Here is a 22,587-nt window from a genome sequence, read left to right as displayed (position 1 = left end):
TCGGTCTTAGCAGCTGACGTTGTCTAGGGTCCTATAGAAATTCCCGAAGCATTTAATTCTCTTCCAAATATCGCTCAGATTACGTCAGACCTGCTTGGAGATTAATTTGCTGTCAAGTCTTCACCATCTGGTTTTTATGATCTTAACCCTTCATTTTAGATAAATAGAGTTTGATTTTCTTAAATCAAGACGTTTCCAACTCTGAATATATGTATAAAGAGCCCTCAATGCTTAGAGTCTGAGAGTTAGTTGAAAGCACCAACTGATAACAACCCAAAATGCTACAGGACAGCCAAGTGCCCGTAATCACAGCCTGAAACTTTCATTTTCTTCCTTTCCTATAACATTATAATAATAAAAGGTCAGGTTAGGCCTTTGTTTGCTCTATATCACTGGGTAATCAAACCACTTAAACACCACGCAGACTTACCACCCAAATAGATCGTCTGTATTCTCCCTCTCCTGGCCCTTTCCGAAATATTGTCTGAGTTATAATATGTTGCTGCAAAACATTGTGTTTCAATGGGCTTCTTTCTGCTGATTAACAGGTTTTGGATTCAGGAAGACTGAAAGAATATGATGAGCCATATGTTTTGCTGCAAAATAAAGACAGCCTATTTTACAAGATGGTACAACAACTGGGCAAGGCAGAAGCCGCTGCCCTCACTGAAACAGCAAAACAGGTGAGCGTGCTCCAGGGAGTTGTAATTAAAGTTTGTCTCAACAATTCACTCCTCACAATTTGGCACCATGGGGATGGTAACAAGCACTGTGTGCCCTTTTCAATTATAAGCCTCCAGAGCCAAAGCTTCGTGACTGGGCCTTAACAATATGTCCCAGGCTGAAGTCAGGTCTGCGAAGTGTCTGCTGAAGCAGGGTAGTGGAGTGTGTGTGTACAAACATGTGCAAGCAGGTGCGCCCACGAGCGAGCGAGATTGCAGACTGGGCTCTTTACACAGGGAGACTCTGTGGGTTCAGATTCTCATACAGAATGGCATAGGGCACATACAAGATTTTACAGACCCGTTGCATTTTATTGTTACCCAAAGCACTTAGCACATTTGAGATGCAAATGCTGTTGAGATACATCCAGACAACTTGAAAGCTTATGAAAGAAATGGGGACTATTCATCTAGAAAGATCTACCAGGGAAAAATGTAGATCGCTTTTGAGTTTTGTTGTGTCTATAATTTATAAAGATACCCCCGTATGATACTGTCACTTTCTCCCTCGGTTTCTCTCTCGCTCTTTGTCTTTGAGAATTAGGTCTAAATACCCCTTTATGCTTCCTCTACCTTCCTCTAGAAGATAAAATTGTCATCAGGACAAATCAAGAATATATAATACCTCAAGGCTATCGTCTGAATAGTGCTCAAAGGTTTACATAACATCAAGGATGTTGAGGTTTTGTGATATTTTTCCAACAGTGGTGATGTAGAACTAGCTCATCCTACAGGCGAGATAACGGGAGTCTGGTTTCGGGAGTTAGCCAGTTTCATGCGGCCACCTCTAATTCTCTCTTTTAATTCTGAGAGGTGGGAGTTGCGTGGATGGAAGAACGGGAAAATCTGGTGTTCTTGCCACTTGATACGCATGACAGAGGGTGGGATGAGACTTCCAAGGGCACATGGTGACACTCATCATCAAAGCTGCTTAACTCGAGGCATTATAATATGGGTATGGGTTTACCAGATTTTCAATACCATGCGTTGGAGTAAAATTGCTTGTTTTGTATAATATTTTAAATATTTATCAAAGACAACAGAGTAAGAAATATTTTGCTATTTAATGGTCCTTCTGAATGAAAGCTATATGTAAAATATAGCCTAGGTTCCCTTCCAGCGCTATTTCATTTCATGCCTCCTTAGAATGAAGGAGCAGTGCTTTCTACCATCTGTAGGATATTTCTTTGGATCCTACTTGCATCTTCAAAAGTGTTCAGTAAATGCCAGTGTGTGCACAGTCGTATGCTGGGCACTAGAAGGTGTGTTAGCTGTGCCTGGAGTCATTGACAACATGGATGAAAGAAGAGAGATGAGCAGAGATTTATATGTTGAGTCACAGACTATGGTGATGAGACTGCCACTGACGGGCCATGCTCTGTGCTGTGATAAAGGTTCTCTTCTCATTATGCCTAAGAGGCTGAGGTTTGGAGGAAGGAGGGAATTGCCCAAGACCTCATAGCTGGCTGAATCATTGGCAGAGTCCAGGTTCAATCTAGGATCAGGGAGGACAGAGCCTGTGTCTGAACTTTTCCTAAGAATCACCTTATGTCTTAATGAAGAGGGAAGCTGTATTTAAAGCACTGCATTTTTGTTTTATGCCTGAAATTTATGGAATACCTTTTATCTTCTAGAATATCTCCCAAAGCTTCCCTCATAAAACCTGATCAATCATTTGGCATTCCCTGTGTAATCTGTTTACAAAACAGCCAGGAACCTTCAAAACCCTTTTTGTTCTTTGACACCTCAGGCATTTCACATCAAACACGTGTCCCCACCTACATGTCAGAGTCCCCATTTTAAAGTTGTATTTTATATTATTAAGGCATTGAAATGTAAGAAAAAGTGAATGTTTGAATTTTAGATAGCTCCAGCTAACCCAAAATAATAGGGTTCAACACCCTTGTTTTTACAGATGAGGAAACTATGAAATAGTTTATTCCCACAAATTGAGGTGGCATCGTGTTAGACTAGTTTATAGCAGAGACAGTGATACTAACATTATAGAAAGCTTTTCTTCTGTTTTACTCCAAGTATAGCATGCGTGCCAAAAAAGCACACAGGTCGTAGAATTAGAGATCTCTTAATTCCTAGGCTGGTAGTCTTTCATCTAATTCAATAGCATTAATAATAACTTACTTTTGTAAATTCTTTTTAGTTTATTTTTTTTTTAAAAAATTTTTATCAATAAGACTGTTTTATGAAAGGCTCTCACAATCTTGGCACAGAGCCGGTCGGGGAACAGAAGGCAGATCACTGGGCGAGGCTGGTGTGTTGCCCTGGTTACCACATTCTCTGCCGTGTTTGAAAACACTGCTCCTTGTTTCATGTGGTATCTAAGGTTAGGCCGTCACCCAAATTCACAGGGTGGCAGAACATCCCTCTTGGATTTTGTTCCTGCCTAACCATTGCCTCAGGTCACCTCTACAGAAAGACATAAGGAAACACATATCTTGACTCTCATCTGAGTTGAGTATCTTTCTACATACACTTGGTCCTCTTAGCAGAACGAGCTGTCAGATTGTCAACCTTTTAAATGTACAAACATCAGATATCAATGCATCATTCACAACAGTAACACTGTGAGGATTAGTCTAAACCAACAAGCTTTTCACTTGAACAGATTAGAATTCATCTGTTTGAAAAGAGAACTCAACATCTGGGAAAAGGAGCTTCCAAGTCATGTATCCTTGACCCTGTAGTTGCTGATCTGAAAATGGTGCAGGCAAGATGAATCCCTCTGATCGACCTTTATAGGTGACTCATAGGGAAGTGTTCTGTAGATACATAAAGATACCATAGCTCAGTACCACAGACGAGGTGGCTTGAACAATAGAAGTTCATTTTCTCGCAGTTTTAGAGGCTGGGAGTCTGGGATCAAAAATCAACAGGGCCAAATTCCTCTGGGGACTCTGTTCTTGCTTGTGGACGGTCACCTTCCAGCCATGCGTTACTTACATGGTCTTTCCTCTGTGTCTGTGTCCTAATTGTCTCTTCTTATAAGGACACAGGTCATACTAGATCAGGGCCCACCTAATGATCTCATTTTCATTTAATCACCTCTCTGAAGACCCTGTCTCCAAATATAGTCACATGCTGAGGTGCTGGGGTTTAGAACTGCAGCTTTGGAATTTGGGGAGGACATGTAATTCACCCCTACAACAAAGGGTGAATAATGCCTGTTATGTTTATTCCTGATGAAGGAGACTCGAGGCTTTTATCGTTCCCTTGTTCCACAGAGCATGTCCATCTGTGGAATCCCCGATACAGCTCAGAAATTAGGAAATCCCTGACATCGTAGGTTCTAAGAATCTGCACCTGTTTGGATAGGGGCAGAAGGCACTTAGTAGCCAGTGGCCTTGTATACGTCACCCGAGGACTTGGAGCCTCTGGGTTCTCATCATAGTACAGGGACTGAAGCATTGCCCTGGCTTCCTCGTCATCATGGGTTTTAGATAAAGTAATATATATTTAAGGGCTTAGAAAGATATAAAGTGTTTTACAAATACAAGCCAATTGTACTTATTGACGATAAAAATGTGATCATTTTTTAAAGGCTGTAGACTGAACACTTGCTTCCCAGTAATAAGTATTGGGGACGTATTGCTTCCCCAAATGAAGTATTCTAAGTTCTTCTAAGTAGCTTTAATCTGATGCTGTCGCCTCAGGTAGAACGCAGTGGCATCATCATAGCTCACTGCATTCTCAAACTCCTAGGCTCAAATGATTCTCCTCCCTCAGCTTCCAGAGAAGCTGGGACTACAGCTGCCACCATGATACCTGGCTAATTTTTCTACTTTTGGTAGAGATGGGGTCTCACTCTTGCTCAGGCTGGTCTTGGACTCCTGAGCTCCAGCAATTCTCTCACTTTGGCCTCCTAGAGTGCTACGCTTATAGATGTGAACTGTAATTCCTGGCCCAAAATTATTTTTAGTAATCAGCTTAACAACTAATACATACTAATGCTACAAAATTCAAAAAAACTATAGTTTTTCTTTAATATTTTTTTTTTGAGACAGTCTTACTTTGTCACCCTTGGGAATGTCACAGCTCACAGCAACCTCAAAGTCTTGGGCTTCAGTGATTCTCTTGCCTCAGTCTCCCAAGTAGCTGGGACTACAGGTGCCCACCACAATGCCCAGCTATTTTTTTGTTGTAGTTGTCATTGTTGTTTGGCAGGCCCAGGCTGGGTTCAAACCTGCCAGCTTTGGTGTATACGGCTGGCATCCTAGCTGCTGAGCTACAGGCACTGAGCCTTTTCTGTAATATTTATAAGTAAAAAATAAGTCATTCTCCCATTCCTGTCGCCCATTCTTTCAATATCATGTTTCTATAGTTTTGCTGATAATATTCAGTAAACAAGACCATGTCGATATATGGCCTTTCTGTTCTTCAAGAACAAATGATATCTATTTTTTATTTTATTTCATTTAATATTATATTTCAGATTATATCAGTACATAGTTATCTCATTTTTAACGGCTACTTAGTATTTCTACTTTCTCAAATCTCTACAGCCCGTTTTAATGTTCCAATTAAATCAGCTGTTGTATTTTTCACATTTTTTCCTTCAAAGAATGAGCTTTTGGGTTTATTTACTAGTTCTTATATTCTGTTCAATCAATTTCTGCATTTGTCTTTGTTAATTCCTTACCTTTGAAGTTTATTTTGTTGCTTGCTTCTTGAATGCACTTGTATCTGTTCTTTCTTATTAACATGAATATTTTAAGGCTGTGAGTTTTCCTCAGAAGACTGCTTTAACTCTATCCTATAGATTCTCATATACAGTGGCTTTCATGGTAGTTCATTTTACATACACATGCAATTGCATATTTATAATTTTGTTTTTGATTTTTCTCTTTGGGTTAGAAATTGAGAGATTTTAAAAACTTTTTCTGAGAGGTGTTGTTTTCTTTTTCTTTTTTTTTATTGAATGGTAACTATGTACATTAATGCACTTTGGGGGTACAGTGTGGTGTTTTCATATATAATTTGAAACATGAGGTGTTGTTTTCTACTTTAGTTATCGGTTTTGCTTTTATTGCAGTGTCATCTGTGATATGTCTGCCCATTTGGAATTTATTAATACTTTTTAGTTTCCTAGTATATAAACAATTTTTGTTAAATGTTCTTTGGATATTAGAAGTGGAGTATTGTCTATTTGAAGCATAGAGTTTTAACAACTTTTAATTAGATATACTTTATTAATTACTGTATTTTGCTGTATATAATATTCATTTTTTTGCCCAAATTTTTGAGGGAAAAATAAGGGTATGCCTTATACATAGGTAGTATGCTCTGGAGTTGGACGAGGGTGGGCCTCCTGGAGCCTCCACACTCTCCTGCCTTGGCCTGCTAGGTGCATGGGTTTCTAGTCCAGGAGGATCTGGAACCTGGTGGGAGTGGGTGGAGCAGCCTAGTGCCACTATGGGGAGTGGGGTTGGCAGGGCTGTTCAAGTGGGCTGCAGTCGAGGACAAGGACTGATGTTGGAGGACCAGACACATGGAGCGAACCAGGAGCCCCACCTAGGCCACAGGGACCTGCCTATCTGCCTATAGGCCGAGCTACCTGCCCCACTGGCCATGCCCATGGCTATCTCAGCCATGGTCCCCAACATGGCAGGGAGCAAAGGGCTCCCAGAAGAGAGGGAAGGGGCGGCTTTCCCACAGTCAGCAGCTACAGAAGTGCAGTGTGATCTGCATGTTCACCAGGGGAATGTTACCTCTCCCCAGATGTGTCTCTTCTAGCTGAGAGCCAACTGCTTTTTCTGGGCATTTCCTGAAAGTTTGGGGGAAAACATGGGTGCCCATTATTATACTCAGGAATGTATTATATGCAGGAAAATATGGTACATTGTTGAGGTCTTTTCTATCCTTATTTATATTAGTCTATTTGCTGTGAGTTGGATCTAGAGTGGTGAATTAGCCTAATACTGTACATGTTTTCTCTTTATAGTTCCTGCCATTTGTGTTTTGGGCATTTTGATGCTTTGATTTTCAGTCTATAGATAATTTTCATTTCTTAGATTTCCACTATGAATTATATTTTCTACCATTCTAAAGTGTTTTCTTTGATTAACTTAATGTTCTTGACCCTGAATCCAATTTACTCCAAAACTAAGATTGGGTCCCCTGCTTTCACTTTGTTTTCATTTACCCTGTATGTCTTTGTTTGACTTTGAATATCCAAAGGTTTATCATTTGCCCTATATGTCTTTGTTTGACTTTGAATATCCAAAGGTTTATCACCTGTATATAGCATCTAGCTAGGTTTTCCTCTGAGATTTACTCTTAGCCCTTCTTTTAACAGATGAATTTAGTCCATTTATATTTATTGTGATTATAGATTTTTTTTGTTTTTTGTTTTTTTTGAGACAGAGTCTCACTCTGTCACCCTTGGTAGAGCGCTGTAGCTATAGTGCTGTAGCATCACAGCTCATAGCAACCTTCAACTCTTGGGCTTACGTGATTCTCGTGCCTCAGTCTCCTAAGTAGCTGGAACTACAGGTGCCCACCACAACACTCAGCTATTTTTTTATTGCAGTTTGGCCTGGTCCAGGTTCAAACCTGCTACCTTCAGTATATGGGGCTGGTGCCCTACCCACTGAGTCATAGGCACCGCCCTCTTTTGAATTTTAGACTCAAGTTTTCTTTTGTTTCTGGAAATTTACTTTTTATTTTTAAATTTTTTTATTTGATTTCATTGACCTCTTTACAAATACATATATCACTTGTATATGTCCCTTAACTATTTTATAAAACTATCTTCTTTTTAATTGTTTTTAATACTTTATTAATTTCCAGTTGTTTTGTTGACTCATCAGTCCTGTTCACCAGGTTCAATGTGTCTCATATTGTGTTTTCAGCATCGGCTAATCTTTGGTGGGCCTTTCTTTGGTATTTTCATTTTTCTCTTCTGTTTTGCCTTTGGCTACTATCAACTCATGTTTCAGTATCTCCTGTGGAGTGCCCCATTTTTCTGTGGTCTTCCATCTCTGTTATACACAGTTTGATTGTTCTGCTACATTTCCTTTGGATGTATTTTTTTAAATAATTTTCATCTGTTCACTGTCATGTCTTTATCTTGTTCCTTTCCTTTTCATTTGTATATGAAGTGAAAAAAGTAGTACAGTAGTACAGATCCTGTACTACTTTTAAAAAATTATTATTCCTGCTTCTTACCCATAAATACAGTGAATTTTTCCTACATCATATATCTGCAGGATAGTAGCTTTTAGGACAATGTTTTACACTAAATGTAATTCTCTCTGCTTTAATGTGGAAGAACTTTATGAGTGGGGGTCAGAGTGGTGGAGAGATTGAGCAAGGGAGAGAAATTAGGAGTGCATGTGTGTTTAACCTTTCATCCTCCTTTGTCTACAGAGATGGGCAGTTACAGTGATGCCTGTATTTCAAAACTTCTCTTCTCTTAGGGCCTCAGCAATGTGTATACTTCAGGCAAATAGGTTTCTGTATGATTCCTTATTGACCATAGAGTTCTCCAGTTAATTGCAGAGCTGTGCTCTCCCGCATGCCGAGGTCTGCTCCCATAGGCATCCTCTTTCCCTCTATCTTGTCCTGGCCCTGTTGGATCCAGTTGCATATGACAGCCTTTCCAGGTATTTTGGCATTCAGGACTGTGATTCCTGGTTTTATCAAAGATCTGATTTATTTTTTCTATTTCTCAATATCTTCGATGTTCTTTGTGATTTCTGAAAAGATATGGAGGGAGAAAATTCATTATTGTTTCAAAAGCTGAAGCCCTTTCTGACACTTCAGTTCTCTTTAACTTTGATGATGTGTATTATGTACACCAAAATTAGATCTGCTTTAATAAGAATTAATTTGAGATCTTGGAAGTTACTGTGATGGAACTAGGGCCATACAGTTCAGTAAGAATGAACTGACAGAGTCTCTAGCCAGAATTCAATGTGGAGATATTAAATGGTTCTTTTTGTTGTTGTTGTTTTTGGAGACAGAGTCTCACTCTGTCAACCAGGGTAGAGTGCTGTGGCATCTTCATATCTCACAGCAACCTCAAACTCTTGGGCTCAGTCAATCTCTTGCCTCAGCCTCCTGAGTAGTTGGGACAACAGGCACCCCCCATCACACCCAGCTAGCTTTCCTGTTTTTAGTAGAGATCAGGTCTCACCCTTACTTAGGCTGGTCTCAAACTTCTGAGCTCAAGCGATCAACCCACCTCGACCTCCCAAATTGCTGGGATCACAGGCATGAGCCACAGCACCCAGCATGAATGGTGTCTTATGAATACAATGCAGATAAAGCCTGGCTGCTCTCCTTTGTCCACTCGAGGGAGGTTTTATTGCTTTGTTGTCTTTACTAATGAATGAAATCTAATTTCATTATGGTGGCTTGGTTGATGAGCCAGAGTTTAAATACTGAACTCAGCTCTAACCTATATTAGAGGATCTATAGGGAGTCAAAGCCAAGAGCAGGAAGGAGAGGGACAAGATACCCAGCACTCATGGCACTGTCTCCGTTAAGTTTCACAGTCCCTCTGATCTGGTATTATTGTCTCTTTTTGACACATGAAGAAACAGGGCAAAGAGCCTAGGTAACCTCTCAAAGCACCAGTTAGGAAGTGCTGATGCTCCAACTTTCAACTGTACCTTCCCGCCTCCTGGGGTACGGTATTCACTCATGTAAAGTCATCATCTCAACTATAGCTTTGGGGTTCTGTAAAGATAAAATCAAAAAACCCACAAAAGGGGCTGCTAGCTGCTTTGTTTTCATCTTTCAAGCCAGGTGATGCTGCTACTTTCCATGTACTAAGGGGCTGTTTCTCTGAGTAGCAGTCATGATCACACCCAGCACTTAACTGGGCATGTCTTCAACCTGTAGTTCGTAGCCATTAATTAGTTTCTATGACGTAAGCCATTGTTACCTCCTGGTACAGATGAGGCAGCCAGCATGGAGAGTGGTTAAGTAATTTTTCTAGGATTCCCAGGAGAGAGCTGGGACTGGACCTCTCCATCCTAGGCTTAGCCTGTGTCCCTGCCTGAGATTGTTTAGCAATGTCCATTCCTTTCATCACCGGCTCTGTTCACAAAGACACTTTATCTCACCTGTGGTGCAATCCGCAGTGTATTACAGAACGTGGTAACAGATGAGAAAGAGAAAGCTCAAGTCAAGGATTCCATGCACAGGAAGCTTACTTTCAACAAAATAGTTCAGATCATGAAACTAAGACCATTTTGTTTAAAAATTGACAATGACAGAATTTTTTTTATAAAGAATTATGTTGAGAGGGCTATGGGGAAGGAACTGGCTTATTGGGGGGAGGATTACTAAGCGGTAGAAAGTGAAGTGTATGCCCATTTTCCCTTTTGGATCTTTTTAGTTTCAGTAAGAAATAGCCTTTTTTGGAGTGCATATATCTTTAACCACACAAAATATGGCTAGCTTAAAAAAGTGTGGAGATCATGTGAAAACTAACCCCCCAAAAGTCTTATTTTTGAATACTTGCATTATGATGGAAGTAGCCTACGATTTCATCCGGCCGTTACTGGACAATTTATTTGTTCCTTAAGTAACATTTTAATATACAGTGTTTTAAATATAATGATGTTTTTGGAGTAAGAAGTATTCAGGCAGTGAGAGAAAAAGAAAGCATGCTTAATATGTAGGTAGGCGTCTCGGCACTTTTCTTTGTACATGAAGCCCATTATCTCCAAATGATAACTTTGTTGACAGTACCCACAAATATACTTGGAGCCAGGTTTTATAAAATAGATCCAGAATCGTATGACTAAGAGACCCAGCTGATGATACATGTCAGCCTCAGATGGATGGTACATTTTCTGTTTTAAAGACTCAAACAAAACTTGTCCCATTCTTCTTTGGAAAAAAAAATTACATTTGAAGTCCTTTTTCACCCAAACACATTCTGAGATAAGAGCTCACAAGTCTTGACATTATTTCATTTTGTTATGCGCATCTGTCAAGGAACCAAGATACGATACAGCTACTAAAAACTGATGATCGTGGAACAGAGAAACTTGACAGCATTTCATTTCCTTTATGTTCTGATTATACATTTATCAGGAAACCTGTATCTCTCCTAGTTCAGCTAGAAATTGGTAGAATTCAGGAACTCAAAGGCTTGGCAAAGAACTGTCCTATTATTTGGTATCATCTTACATTTTAGAGAAGTTGCTTGGTAAAGTCATTGTTAAAGCTTTTGCTTCTCTTTTCATTATTGTGGGCCACTCTCCACAGACCACATTTCTATAGGCCCTATAACTGCTTTGCTGCACAAATTAAACGCCAGGATATTTCATACATAACACGCCGGCGTTTCAATGCTTGTCAATCAGAGTTTATGAAGTATAGGGATTACAACTTGATATTAACATCCAAATCTATTGTGCTCATTTTATGTGTGAAAATGAGAAACCCTCCTGCAGACACTGGATTTCCCAGCCCCTTTGTCACCCTGTTTTTAATTTATCTCCAGGTTTTGAGTCAGGAAAATGATGTTGCTTATCAATTTAATGTGGTGATAAAACGTATCTATAAATCAGAGCGATCAAAAAGTTGTTTGGTTTTCAGTACCGCCCCACCTAGAGGGCTCCAGTGGGGCTAATTCCTCTATAGAATTGAATATCCCTCAAAGTGTGCTTCACGTGAAGAAGTGAACATAGAACTCCATTGTTTTAGGGAAGAAGACTTTAAAACTTTTAAACGTGTTCTTTTTATCCTTGCCTTTTTTTTTAAACAGGTGTACTTCAAAAGGAATTATCCAGAAATTACTCAGACTGACCATGTGGGGAACACTTCCAATGGACAACCCTCAGCCTTAACTATTTTTGAGACAGCACTGTGATTCTACCGAGACATCACATCTATTCCATTTTCTAATAGTTTTTGCACTGTGTAAACTATATTGTACTTTTTATACTCTGTCAACAAATATTTATACAGACATGATGTTAGCTCATTTGGATTCCTCCCCCCCCCACCCCCGGACCTCATCCAGTGGTATGAAGTTCTAACAAAAAATGATTTATTTTTATTTAAATGCTATTCTTGTGGTTATTTTTTAATCAGAGGTGCAGGCCACCAACAAAAGTTATCTATCAGGTTTTGTGCCTTAAGAGACTCCAGAGCCAAAGCTCATCTTTAAGGAACAGGAAAAAGTTGTCACAGGTTTGGATTTGTGTGTGTGTTACTGCTCCCAAATTCCGTGTTAATTTCAATGTATATCAGGGATTCTATTTACTTGAAGACAGAAAGAAGCTGACATTTTGTCTCACATTTTCTTTAACATAAGTGGGATCCATTACTTCCCCCAGAGGCCTCTGGTTAGTATAGATAAAAGCAATAGGAAAAACAAAAAATACATTTTCGTTTAAGTGACATCGTAGTAGGGTGACCGAAAAAATACATGATTAAAGTGTATGAGGACAATATTTTGTCATATATTCTTAAAAAGAAAGAAGAGAATGTAATATTTTGTCAAAATGGGATCCTTTATAGGTAGATTTGATACCGAAAGACACAAATGTGATGATCCCTCATCTTTGACATTTGTAAGATTCTAACAGGGTGACTGGGTTGAAGTTTTGGTCTCAGCGTGATGGTACTTTCCACAAAGGCCAAAACTCTGACTGTAATTTCCCAAAATATATGGTCGTATTCTTACTGGAAGTCTGGCTTACAGAAGGTTAGCCCTCTCTGGATTGTAAGCCTTTTGGCTTTGCCTTTATGGAAATCCTTCCTAAATTGCACGCATCGGCTTTCTTGGTGAGCCAAACTAAGAAAAGCATTGACTGTAATGATGCAGTACCTTCCCAGGATGATATTGGATGATCCAGAAGATTCACTTTCATGAGTTTGTCCACGTTAGTTTACTTCTGACCACCAATAGCAATTTTTTTAAGGTTTCTGATTAGCAAATCAATAAACGGCAATATTTCCTAGGACTTTTCTAAACTATGGGTTTTTAGTTTTTCTTGATGGTGGTGGCTGTGGTATGTTGCGTTCAGTTTACTAAAGGTTTTACTGTCATGGTGTAAAGTGGATTTTCATGACCTCTCAGAATAAGGGGTAACCACCCTCAAATTGCATATATTAATATATGTGCCTTTATGTGGCAGGCATTTTAGAAACAGATGCTTTATAGAACGAGAACTTAAAAAGCACACGCAGCTAACTACCAAATATATCGAGTGTAGTAGCTGTTCAGCTCTTTGTATTTAGAAATATGGTTACCTTTCAGTCAAATCAATCACGCACAGTAAGGTGTTTGTGAATAGTCATGATTAGTATTGTAGGCCCCTGAAATGCCAACTGTAATAATGATATTCAAACTTTAGACATATTTATAATGTGCATATGTTTATTTGGTCTTTAGAGGGGAAAGGCCATCGTATAAACATGTTTCTATCTCATTTATGTTTTAACGTTACAGGGTTTTTTAATGAAACAAAATTCACTTGAAATAAATGACAGTTTTTATCTCCATTCAGAGATCTGTACTTTTCTTTTTAGAGGGATTACTGTCTCGGGTCCTTAGTGATGAAAGCTAATGAGTTCTCCTGAGATTTAAAAAAAAAAATGAGCTCAAAAAATTAACTCTCATTATCCACTGGTTTTCTTGGCTAATTGGGTATACCAAATATTCCAAACAGATTTCAGTAGGTTTCAGACAGATCGAAACAGTTGCTATGTTAGCAAGTCCAGGATGGGAGAGTATTAATTTGTGTCTTGACCAAGAATTAAATGGTTGATGTTTGGGGTTGTATTTTTGTCTTTTCAGATGTCTTTGTCCAAAACTGATAAGAAACATCTGTTGCCGCTGCACGTAACACACCAGAATATTGATTCTCAAAGTTTGGTCCCTGAGCCAGCAGCGTACCATACCCTGGCACTTGTTTAATGTACCAATCTTTGTGCCTTGCCCCAGATCTGCTGAGTCAGAAACTCTGGTGGTGGGGACCAGTAATTGATGTGTTCAAAAGCCTGAAGGCTGATTCTCATGCAGCTAAGGTCTCAGAACCAGCACCATAGAACATAAGGAACTCATTAAGAAACACACAGAAATACATGCACACATCTCCATGTTCACCTAGGATGCGTCACAGCTCCAGAGGTAAATAATTACTGGGGTGTCCAGTGACAGAAGACTCTTGGCAGTTGGCATTTATATCAAAATGACTAATTAAGTGTCCTCAATAACCTGATCTAAAAAATAGAAGAGAAGGTCCATGTCGGAGAAATATCCTCATTATCTTTATTGTCTAAAATTAGCACAGTTTCATTTCTTCTAGGAAGTGTTCTTAAGATCAGTTTTCAGATTGGGTGGCCCCTGTGTATTTCCGTGATACCTTGAGCACCCCTCCTGTATTACACCGAATCATAGGCAGGATCTGCAGTGTATAGCCATTTAGAAGGGCCTAGGACTTGGTTTAATGCCCTGTTTTCATCATCTTGAAATTCTGAATTTTTATACAAAGGAGCCTGCTTTTCCATTTTGCACTGGGACCTGTAAATTATGTAGTCTGTCCTCACTGTATTTGTGGATGTTTCTTCGCTAAACCATGAGCTTCTGAGGACTAGACCGTGCCCTGTTCGTATTTTAATCTACATCTTCCAGCACAGTGTCAATTCATGGGTGCTTAGTAAGTGTTCGCTGAGTGAATAAGCACTGAGGATAAACCTTCTAACCTTTCTCATTATGAAATTTTAAGAGGCAGGTTGGGGTCACAGAACCCGGGTTCAGAGGTCAGTCACCAGTTTGTACCGGCCCACAGTAAGTATGGGAATTTCAATAAAGCACATAGAAACTTTTACAGCCCCTTGATATTGCCATAACATCCACATTCATCATTGGCAGACTCCTTTCAAGCAGACCAGAGACCAGTGTGTTGAACGTGGATGGTGAGAGGTGGGGACACTAGCCATGCGCAGCAGACCCGTTGACTATAATAGTTTGTAATGGCTTGAAAATTAAAAATAATTAAATAAAACCAATTCTTAACCACAGAGAGTTGAGAAGTGCCACTTTAGAACAAAGCCTTGGGTATGGTTCGCTCTCCAGAAACACAACCCGCCTTATCCATCAGGAAAAAAATCATCCTGTGATCTTTACATTTAAAATTAGACCACTTAGGCTTTCAAAATGTAATTAGCAATATTTTAATTATTTTTATTTCAGATTGATAGGCGGGTACACATGTTTAGGTTACATTGTTTTCATTTCTAAGGTAAAGTTCAAGTTGTAGGTGTGCCCTTCACCCAGGGGGCGTGCTGAACACCCTCGCATAGTGCACATCAGGTGAGATCCCCCAAGCACCCTTCCTTCTCCCCCACACCTCCTCTACCCTACCCTCCTCTAGGCTATACTTGAAGTTGTTTATATATTGGCTTCATATTAGTATTGAGTACATTGGATACTTTTTTTTTCCATTCTTGAGATACTTGACTGAGGAAAATGTGCTATAGTTCCATGCAGGTAAACATAAAAGATGTAAAGTCTCTCTCTTTTCTTAGGGCTGAATATTATTCCAGGGTATACATACACCACAGTTTGTTAATCTGTTCTTGGGTTAATGGGCACTTGGGTTGATTCCAGATCTTGGCATTAGCAATATTTTAAAATAGCATTGTAAGCTAAGATTCTGTTCAATATTTATTAGGAATTTTCTCCCTTAGTGTCTCACTCTATTGCCCCAGGCTACAGTGCCATGGCCTCTGCCTAGCATACAGCAACCTCAAACTCCTGGGTTCTAGGTTCTAGTGATCCTCTTGCCTCAGTCTCCAGAGTGCTAGGATTATGGGCATGAGCCACTATACCCAGCCAATTAAGGAATTTTTTTAAGCCTAAAAGATATATATATTTTTTTGAGACAGAGCCTCGAGCTATTGCCCTAGGTAGAGTGCCATGGCATCACAACTCATAGCAACCTCCAACCTCCAATTCTCTTGCCTCAACCTTCCAAGTAGCTGGGACTACAGGTACCCATGGCAATGCCTGGCCATTTTTTGACTGTAGTTGTCATTGTTGTTTGGCAGGCCCAAGCTGGATTTAAACCCACTAGCTCTGGTGTATGTGGATGGCACCCTAGCCACTTGAGCTACAGGCACTGAGCCAAGTCTAAAATATTTAAAAGCAAAATGATACTGTGCATTTGTTTACACCAACTATATTCTTAAACTAACAGCATAATACTGATGTTGAAAACAGTAGCTAGGAACACATCAGGCCACTTGTAAAAGTGGAGAACATCGGGGCTTACATACAGGCTGCTTACTGATTTTCCTGCAAAGGCAGAAAATGTGAATTCCCTGAGCTTTTGCTTCTTAAATTCAATCTTCTAAGGAGACTATTTCCCTTTCTCAGAACTAAAATCTCAGTTGAAAGCTGAGAGAAACACGTTTATTTAAATTTAGAACTAAAAAAAAAATAAAGGGATTACCATGCCCTGGCCCTCTGAGATCTCCATTTATACACCAGGCCCTTCTAACTTGCCTTGGTCAATATTGGCATTATAGGATTTTTTGAGAAGAACCAAGATTAAGACTTAGATACACTAAGAATATTTTACAGAAAGCTTACATTGGAAAGTTCTAGATAAATTCATATCGTTAACTCAGCAACCATACCCATAAAGCTAAACAACTCACCATCATCCATCACAATAGGTGAATGTCTTGGGGACTGCAAAAGTGTTTGATCGAAAAGTTAATCACATTTGATTTTGGAGGATATTATGTGGAAAAGAAGCAGAACATTAAATTTTGTAGATTACTTAGACAAAAATTAAAATGAGTGTAAGACAGAGCTTATATCACTGTAGAGCCTTTTAAGTAAAGACAAGAGTCAAAAGAGGACTGAAGGTTTTTAAACCCCATTTTCTAACAATGAATTAAAAATAATTCCACACTGATAATAAAGAAAGACTAGGTTGATAGATACATGGGTTGGTAGATATGCAGGTAGAAGGATAGATGGATTGATAGATGGAGAAATGGAAGGGAAAGATCTTTTTGCAGTACAGTGTCAACTAATACACGTAGAAAGACTGACAGAAAAGGTGCCACGCTGAAGCCATCATTGTCAGAATAAATAATTCAGACTAAATTCAACACTGGCATCTAAATGAATGTAGAGTGAATGGGAGGGAGCAGTGTATTTGTATGGACAGAAGTATCTTCCCATTAATCAATCAGGGGGAAATTGTTTCTACAGTAGAAAAATTAGGTATATGTACACCATGGAATACTATGCAGCCCTAAAGAAAGATGGAGACTTTACCTCCTTCATGTTTACATAGATGGAACTGGAAAATGTTCTTCTTAGCAAAGTATCTCAAGAATGGAAGAAAAAGAATCCAATGTACACATCCCTATTATGAAACTAATTTATAGCTCTCATATGAAAGCTATAACCTAATTATAGCCCAAGAATATGGGGAGGGGGAGGAGAGGGGAGAAGGGCGGATGGGTGAAGGGGGGTGATTGGAAAGATCACCTCTATGGTTTGTCTTACAAGGGTACAAGTGAATCTTTCTAAAAGTAGAGTATAAATGCCTTTTTTTTTTTTTTTGAGACAGACCCTCAAGCTATCCCCCTGGGTGGAGTGCTGTGAGTTCACAGCAACCTCCAACTCCTGGGCTCAAGTGAGTCTTCTGCCTCAGCCTCCCAAGTAGCTGGGACCACAGGCGCCCGCCACAACGCCTGGCTAATTTTTTGGTTGTAGCCGTCATTGTTGTTTTTGGTGGGTGCAGGCTGGATTCGAACCCACCACCTTAGGTGTATGTGGCTGGCGCCTTAGCCACTTGAGCCATAGGCGCCAAGCTGAGTATACATGTCTTAACACAATAACTAAGTAAATGTCATAAAGTCTATGTTAACCCGTTTGATGAAAATATTTCAAATTGTATATGAAAACACTACACTGTACCCCATGATTGCATTAATGTACACAGCTATCATTCAGTTAAAAAAAAAAGAAAAATCTAGACACCAGTCATCCCAGCCAAGTGATTAGAGTAAGTATCAACAACAGTGGGAGCAACTGACACCCCTGTCTCTTGTATGACAATGACAATGACATGCCACTTCTGTGATATTCCCGTCCACCCCTCAATAACGCAAGACCTGAATCAAATCATCAGACAAACCCCAACAGAGGGCATTCCGCAAAACAACTGACCAGTACTCTTTTAAAAATGTCATTGACCTTTAAAAGCTGAGAAAGTCTTTCAGATTAGATAGAAACTTAAAAGCCATGACAATTCGACGCATGGTGTGATCCTCGACCAAGAAAATAAAATAAAAACTACATAATTGATGATAGAGTTGCATCTGTGTTAAATTTCCTGAATTTACTTATACCACATTTTTGTTGTTGTTGTTTTTGAGACACAGTCTCACTCTGTCACCCTGGGTACAGTGCTGTGGCATCCTAGCTCACAGCATCCTCACACTTTGAGGCTTGAGTAATCCTCTTGACTCAGCCCCCCAAGTAGGTAGGAATAGAGGCATGATACTACCCCTGGCTAGTGGGGGTTTTATCCTATTTTTAGTAAAGACGTATCTCCTGCTCAGGCTGGTTTTGAACTTCTGAGCTCAAGCAATCTACCTGCCTCTGCCTCCCAAAGTGCTGGGAATATAGGTGTGAGCCACCATGCGTGGCCATATACCACCTCTTATGTAAAAGGAGAGTCTTATTCTCGGTGTGTATTTAGGTGGAGGGGCTACTATGACTGCAGCTTACTCTTAAATGGCTCAACAAAAGTGATTTTATATATAAATATACGTGCACACACATATACACATTATGTATAACATACACATACTATATACACACGCACACATGGACGGTCCTGAATCAGAAAACTGCCAGAGAGAAAGCAAGTACAGGACAAAATGTTACGGGAGTGAACCTGGAGGATCCACAGGAGTTGATTGTATCACTACTGCAACTTTTACTATTCTATTTACTTTTTTTTTTTTTTAAATAAAAAGCTAAAACCAAACTTTAAAACTCTCCGCAGCTCAGCCATGCAGTAAAGAATCCACATCTGGATAAGCAAGAGCTGACTCCATGTGGTCTGTAAAAATCACCAAACCAGTTTTAACTTTGTGGGGATGGTTCCCGTAGCTTCCTCCAAGCTGAAGGGCTCACGTGTAGCCTGAGGCAAAGGCACAGAAGTATGCATAGCTGTGCGGCGTGTGCGTGTGGAGTCAAGTGCTGTGCAGAGCCGGACCCAGAATGCAGCTGGATCCGCCCGTGGCTGTTCCCTCCAACAGCAATGGAGTGAATGATCCCGTCCTGGAAGTCTGGCTCATCAGCCCTTCTGCATCGGGCATCACTATACCTCCAAAAGTCACATAATGCCGTGAAAAAATAAATTTTGTTAGTGGAAGACACCTGACCTGAATAGACGATGCTGATCTGGTACCAATGGAGGAGTTAGGAAGGATGCCTGCGTCTCCACTGGCAGTTGAAGGTACTAGATTATTCCAAATTCCATGTTTCAGTAGAAATCCATTTTATCCAGGGGCTCTCTCCGTTTCCCCCCTCAGTACGTAGAATTTTCTACCTCCTGTTGTGCCAGCCAAGTTTACTCTTAATATGAAAATCAACTGATTCCTTCTCATTAGGTTTTCTTTTCTTTTCTTTTCTTTTTTTTTTTTTTTTTTTTTTGAGACAGTCTTACCCTGTCGCCCTCAGTAGATTTCCATGGTGTCATAGCTCACAGCAACCTCAAACTCTTGGGCTCAAGCAATTGTCTTGCCTCACCTCCCGAGTAGCTAGGACTATAGGCGCCGCCACAACACCTGACCATTTTTTGGCTGTGGTTGTCATTGATGCTTAGCAGGCCCAGGCCAGGCTCGAACCCACCAGCTTCAGTGTATGTGGCCAGCACCCTAGTCACTGAGCTATGGGTGCCGAGCCCTCATCAGGTCTTAACAATCTGCTTTAACCTGTCCGACTGTGCCCAGAATGACTTTAGAAGAAAGCGGTGTCACAGTTTTGCTGCTACTTTCAACTGTAGTAACCATGCCAAGGGGAAGGATGCTGGCAGTCAGCTTCCTTAATTCCAAATAGTTCACCTTGGCAATTTGAAATAATGTCGAGAAATTGGGATGTCTGATTTGGCAAAAGAGAAGTTAATATCTCTAGTCACTTTAAAGTTCTACAGAAATTTGAAGATGTTTTTTGCTAAATATTCACAGTTTTTCCTTTGTTTTGTATAACAAGCACAGTGAAGTGAGGAATAGGATATTCTCCAATTTAGGAGAGTTAAAACAGACAATACTCCTGGCAAGAATACAAGACAAGTACTGTCAAACTTGTTGGTAAAAATGTGAATGATAACAAACTTTCTCAAGTTTGGTGTGTACGTAGGTCAAGGTCCTTAAAATTTTCCTGTATTTTGTCTTGAAAAATTCTCTTCTAGGGATCTATCATAAGAATGTCACTATACATTCCTACAAAGAAAAATATACATTAGAGATATTTTTGCAATATCATTTATAACATCAAAAATGGGAGCAAGCTAAATTCCAGAAAGTGTCAAAATCTATTACATGCATAATGTATTAAATAGCCAATAAAATGAACTTCCCAAAGATAATTTAATGATATGGCACTAATATTCATTTTATAATATTAACAGAAAAACTACCAAAAACTTTTAATATTTTGTAAAACACATTTGTTATCTTTAAAACTCTGAAATTAAATAAGCAAAACATTAATAGTTACTGATTTTTGCATTCATAGGTTTTAAAAATTTTCCAAGTTATCTACGATGCACACGAGTTAATTATGAGGTCCAGAAAATTTGTAAGGAGAAGTTTTGGTGCCTCTTTGAGTTAGGGTAAACTTTTTAAGTTTCTCTTTTATTTATGAACAGTGTCTATTTGTCCACAGAGAAGCTCCTAGCTTCAATATTTTTACCTTGGACACTCTTTTGCATGTGAGTTGTATGGTTGTTCAGAAAAATTGTGTATCATAGTTTGAATTATGTCTGTAGTGCTTCTATTCTCTAACAATATCTGGCCAGTTTGAAAATCCCAATGTATTCCCATTAAAAAGACAGGCCATGTGAACACTGGATTTAGTAAGCCATATGCATACAGAAACAATTTTTTTTTTTGAGACAGAGTCTCAGTTTGTCACCCTCAGTAGAGTGCTGTGGCATCACAGCTCAGCACCTCTTGCCTCAGCCTCCTGAGTAGCTGGGACTACAGCCTGCCACAAGGCCTGGCTATTTTTAGAGATGGCGTCTCTATCTTGCTCAGGCTGGTCTCAAACTCCTGAGCTCAGGCAATCCACCTGCCTCGGTCTTCCAGAGTGCTAGGATTACAGGCGTAAGAAACAATGCCCAGCCTTAGAAACAATTTTTGAATGGCGCTTTCAGGACAGAAAAATAATTATTCATTTCTAAAACCATGAAATATTTTTTATAAATACATAAATATCATTCACTGCCAAGCCGTGAACAGTGTTGAACACCTACTTTGTATCAATACAGCTTCCAAAGAGCCACAATAAAGGTTTCTATATCTGATCTGGTTTTTACTGAAATTTTGGCTCCTAAATTGCACAATGGGTCTGGATTTGCTGCCACATGTTTTTTGAGGAGGCACCTAAGCTGATGTATCGGTCAAAGAGAAATGGTTAGGCATATTTTTCCGAGAAACTTGGTGTTTCCCCAGATTGTAATAATGCTCGAGTTTCTGATTTACATGTGTGGGGGCAGACACACAAATGACAATTGGGAACCTGGAACAATAACTAGGTTTGGTGGGACTTGGAGTTTGAAGTCTCTCATGCAGCTGGTCTGCAGGGTGAGGACTGTATCAACATGAGCCTGTATCAACCAGCCAGCGGGGGAGGGCAGGTGAGCTGTCTGCAGGGAGTTTCTCATTCTCTTCCTTGCCTTCTCACTCTGGTTCCCTCTCTCACGCTCTGGGCTTATGCGCTTCTTAACTATAGTCTTTGGAATGGAAATGGCATTTTGAGAACAAGTTCTATACTGGGGTCAGCAGTACCTGGTACATATATCATGATATTGATTGCTTCAATGTTAGGAGACTCTTCTTCAAGTCCAGGCTTTTGAGTAGGTAGACCAGGTAGCTGCCTCGTGCCTCGTGGCAGGTAGCTGCCTGTATTGTGCTTTAGGGAATCCTGAAAAAAATCTTCTATATAGATTATGTTCTGCACTGATGCTTGAGGGGGCCATGACTGGTCATTTTTTCATGCAGATGTTTTGTGCTCTTTCCTTGGAGTCCTTTTAAAAATAAGATCCTACATGCTCACAAAAGTATAAAACATGAAGTCACTGACTTCAACCTGAGTTTATCAATTGCTTTCTCTCTATTAGAAAAAACAATGGATATCACACACGGTTTGGGCGCTTGTGTGTTTTCGATCCATTTGGAAGGGAAGAACTCATCCTTGGTAAACATGATAATATTTATCAGTAAAGAGCCTTCAACAACTAGGTTGCATATTCAATCAAATCATAATAAGGAAATCTCCCATATTCTGGAAAAAAAGAGTGATTAATATACAACACATCGAATGTGCCTTCACCTTGTATAGCCAGAACACGTAATTAGAGCACTATTCACCTGCAAATCCTGCTATTAAGCTAAATTATCCCTCAAGCCCACTCTGGGTAGAGTTGGCTGAAGGATCTTCTGAGATTTGACTTGGAGTTCATTTTTGGGAAAGGAAATTTTTGAAGACACAGACCTGCTTGGTAAAGGGAGGTATGACATGCTTAAGTAGCCAAGGGAGTTTTTGAGGGCAGCCAGGTCTCATTCATCAGAGCCTGGTTAAAGATGGTGTCTGGACCATAATGGAAGAATAATCAATGTT

General features: G+C 39.7%; 1 protein-coding gene across 1 annotated transcript in view; it reads left to right on the top strand.

Annotated features, from left to right (window-relative positions):
* The window catches only part of ABCC4 (ATP binding cassette subfamily C member 4), a 252,668-nt gene extending 241,097 nt beyond the window's left edge, over window positions 1-11,571 (top strand). Inside the window, exons 30-31 of the mRNA XM_012805020.1 lie at window positions 549-683; window positions 11,464-11,571. Coding sequence (XP_012660474.1) covers window positions 549-683; window positions 11,464-11,568 — 240 coding nt within the window. The 3' untranslated portion in view covers window positions 11,569-11,571. The remainder of the gene's footprint in view (window positions 1-548; window positions 684-11,463) is intronic.
* The last annotated feature ends 11,016 nt before the right edge of the window (window positions 11,572-22,587 follow it).

Source organism: Otolemur garnettii, unplaced genomic scaffold (assembly GCF_000181295.1).
Source record: "Otolemur garnettii isolate 467f Iridium unplaced genomic scaffold, OtoGar3 scaffold00034, whole genome shotgun sequence".
In the NCBI taxonomy this organism is placed as follows: Eukaryota; Metazoa; Chordata; class Mammalia; order Primates; family Galagidae; genus Otolemur; species Otolemur garnettii.
This window is presented reverse-complemented; position numbering and strand designations above follow the sequence as displayed.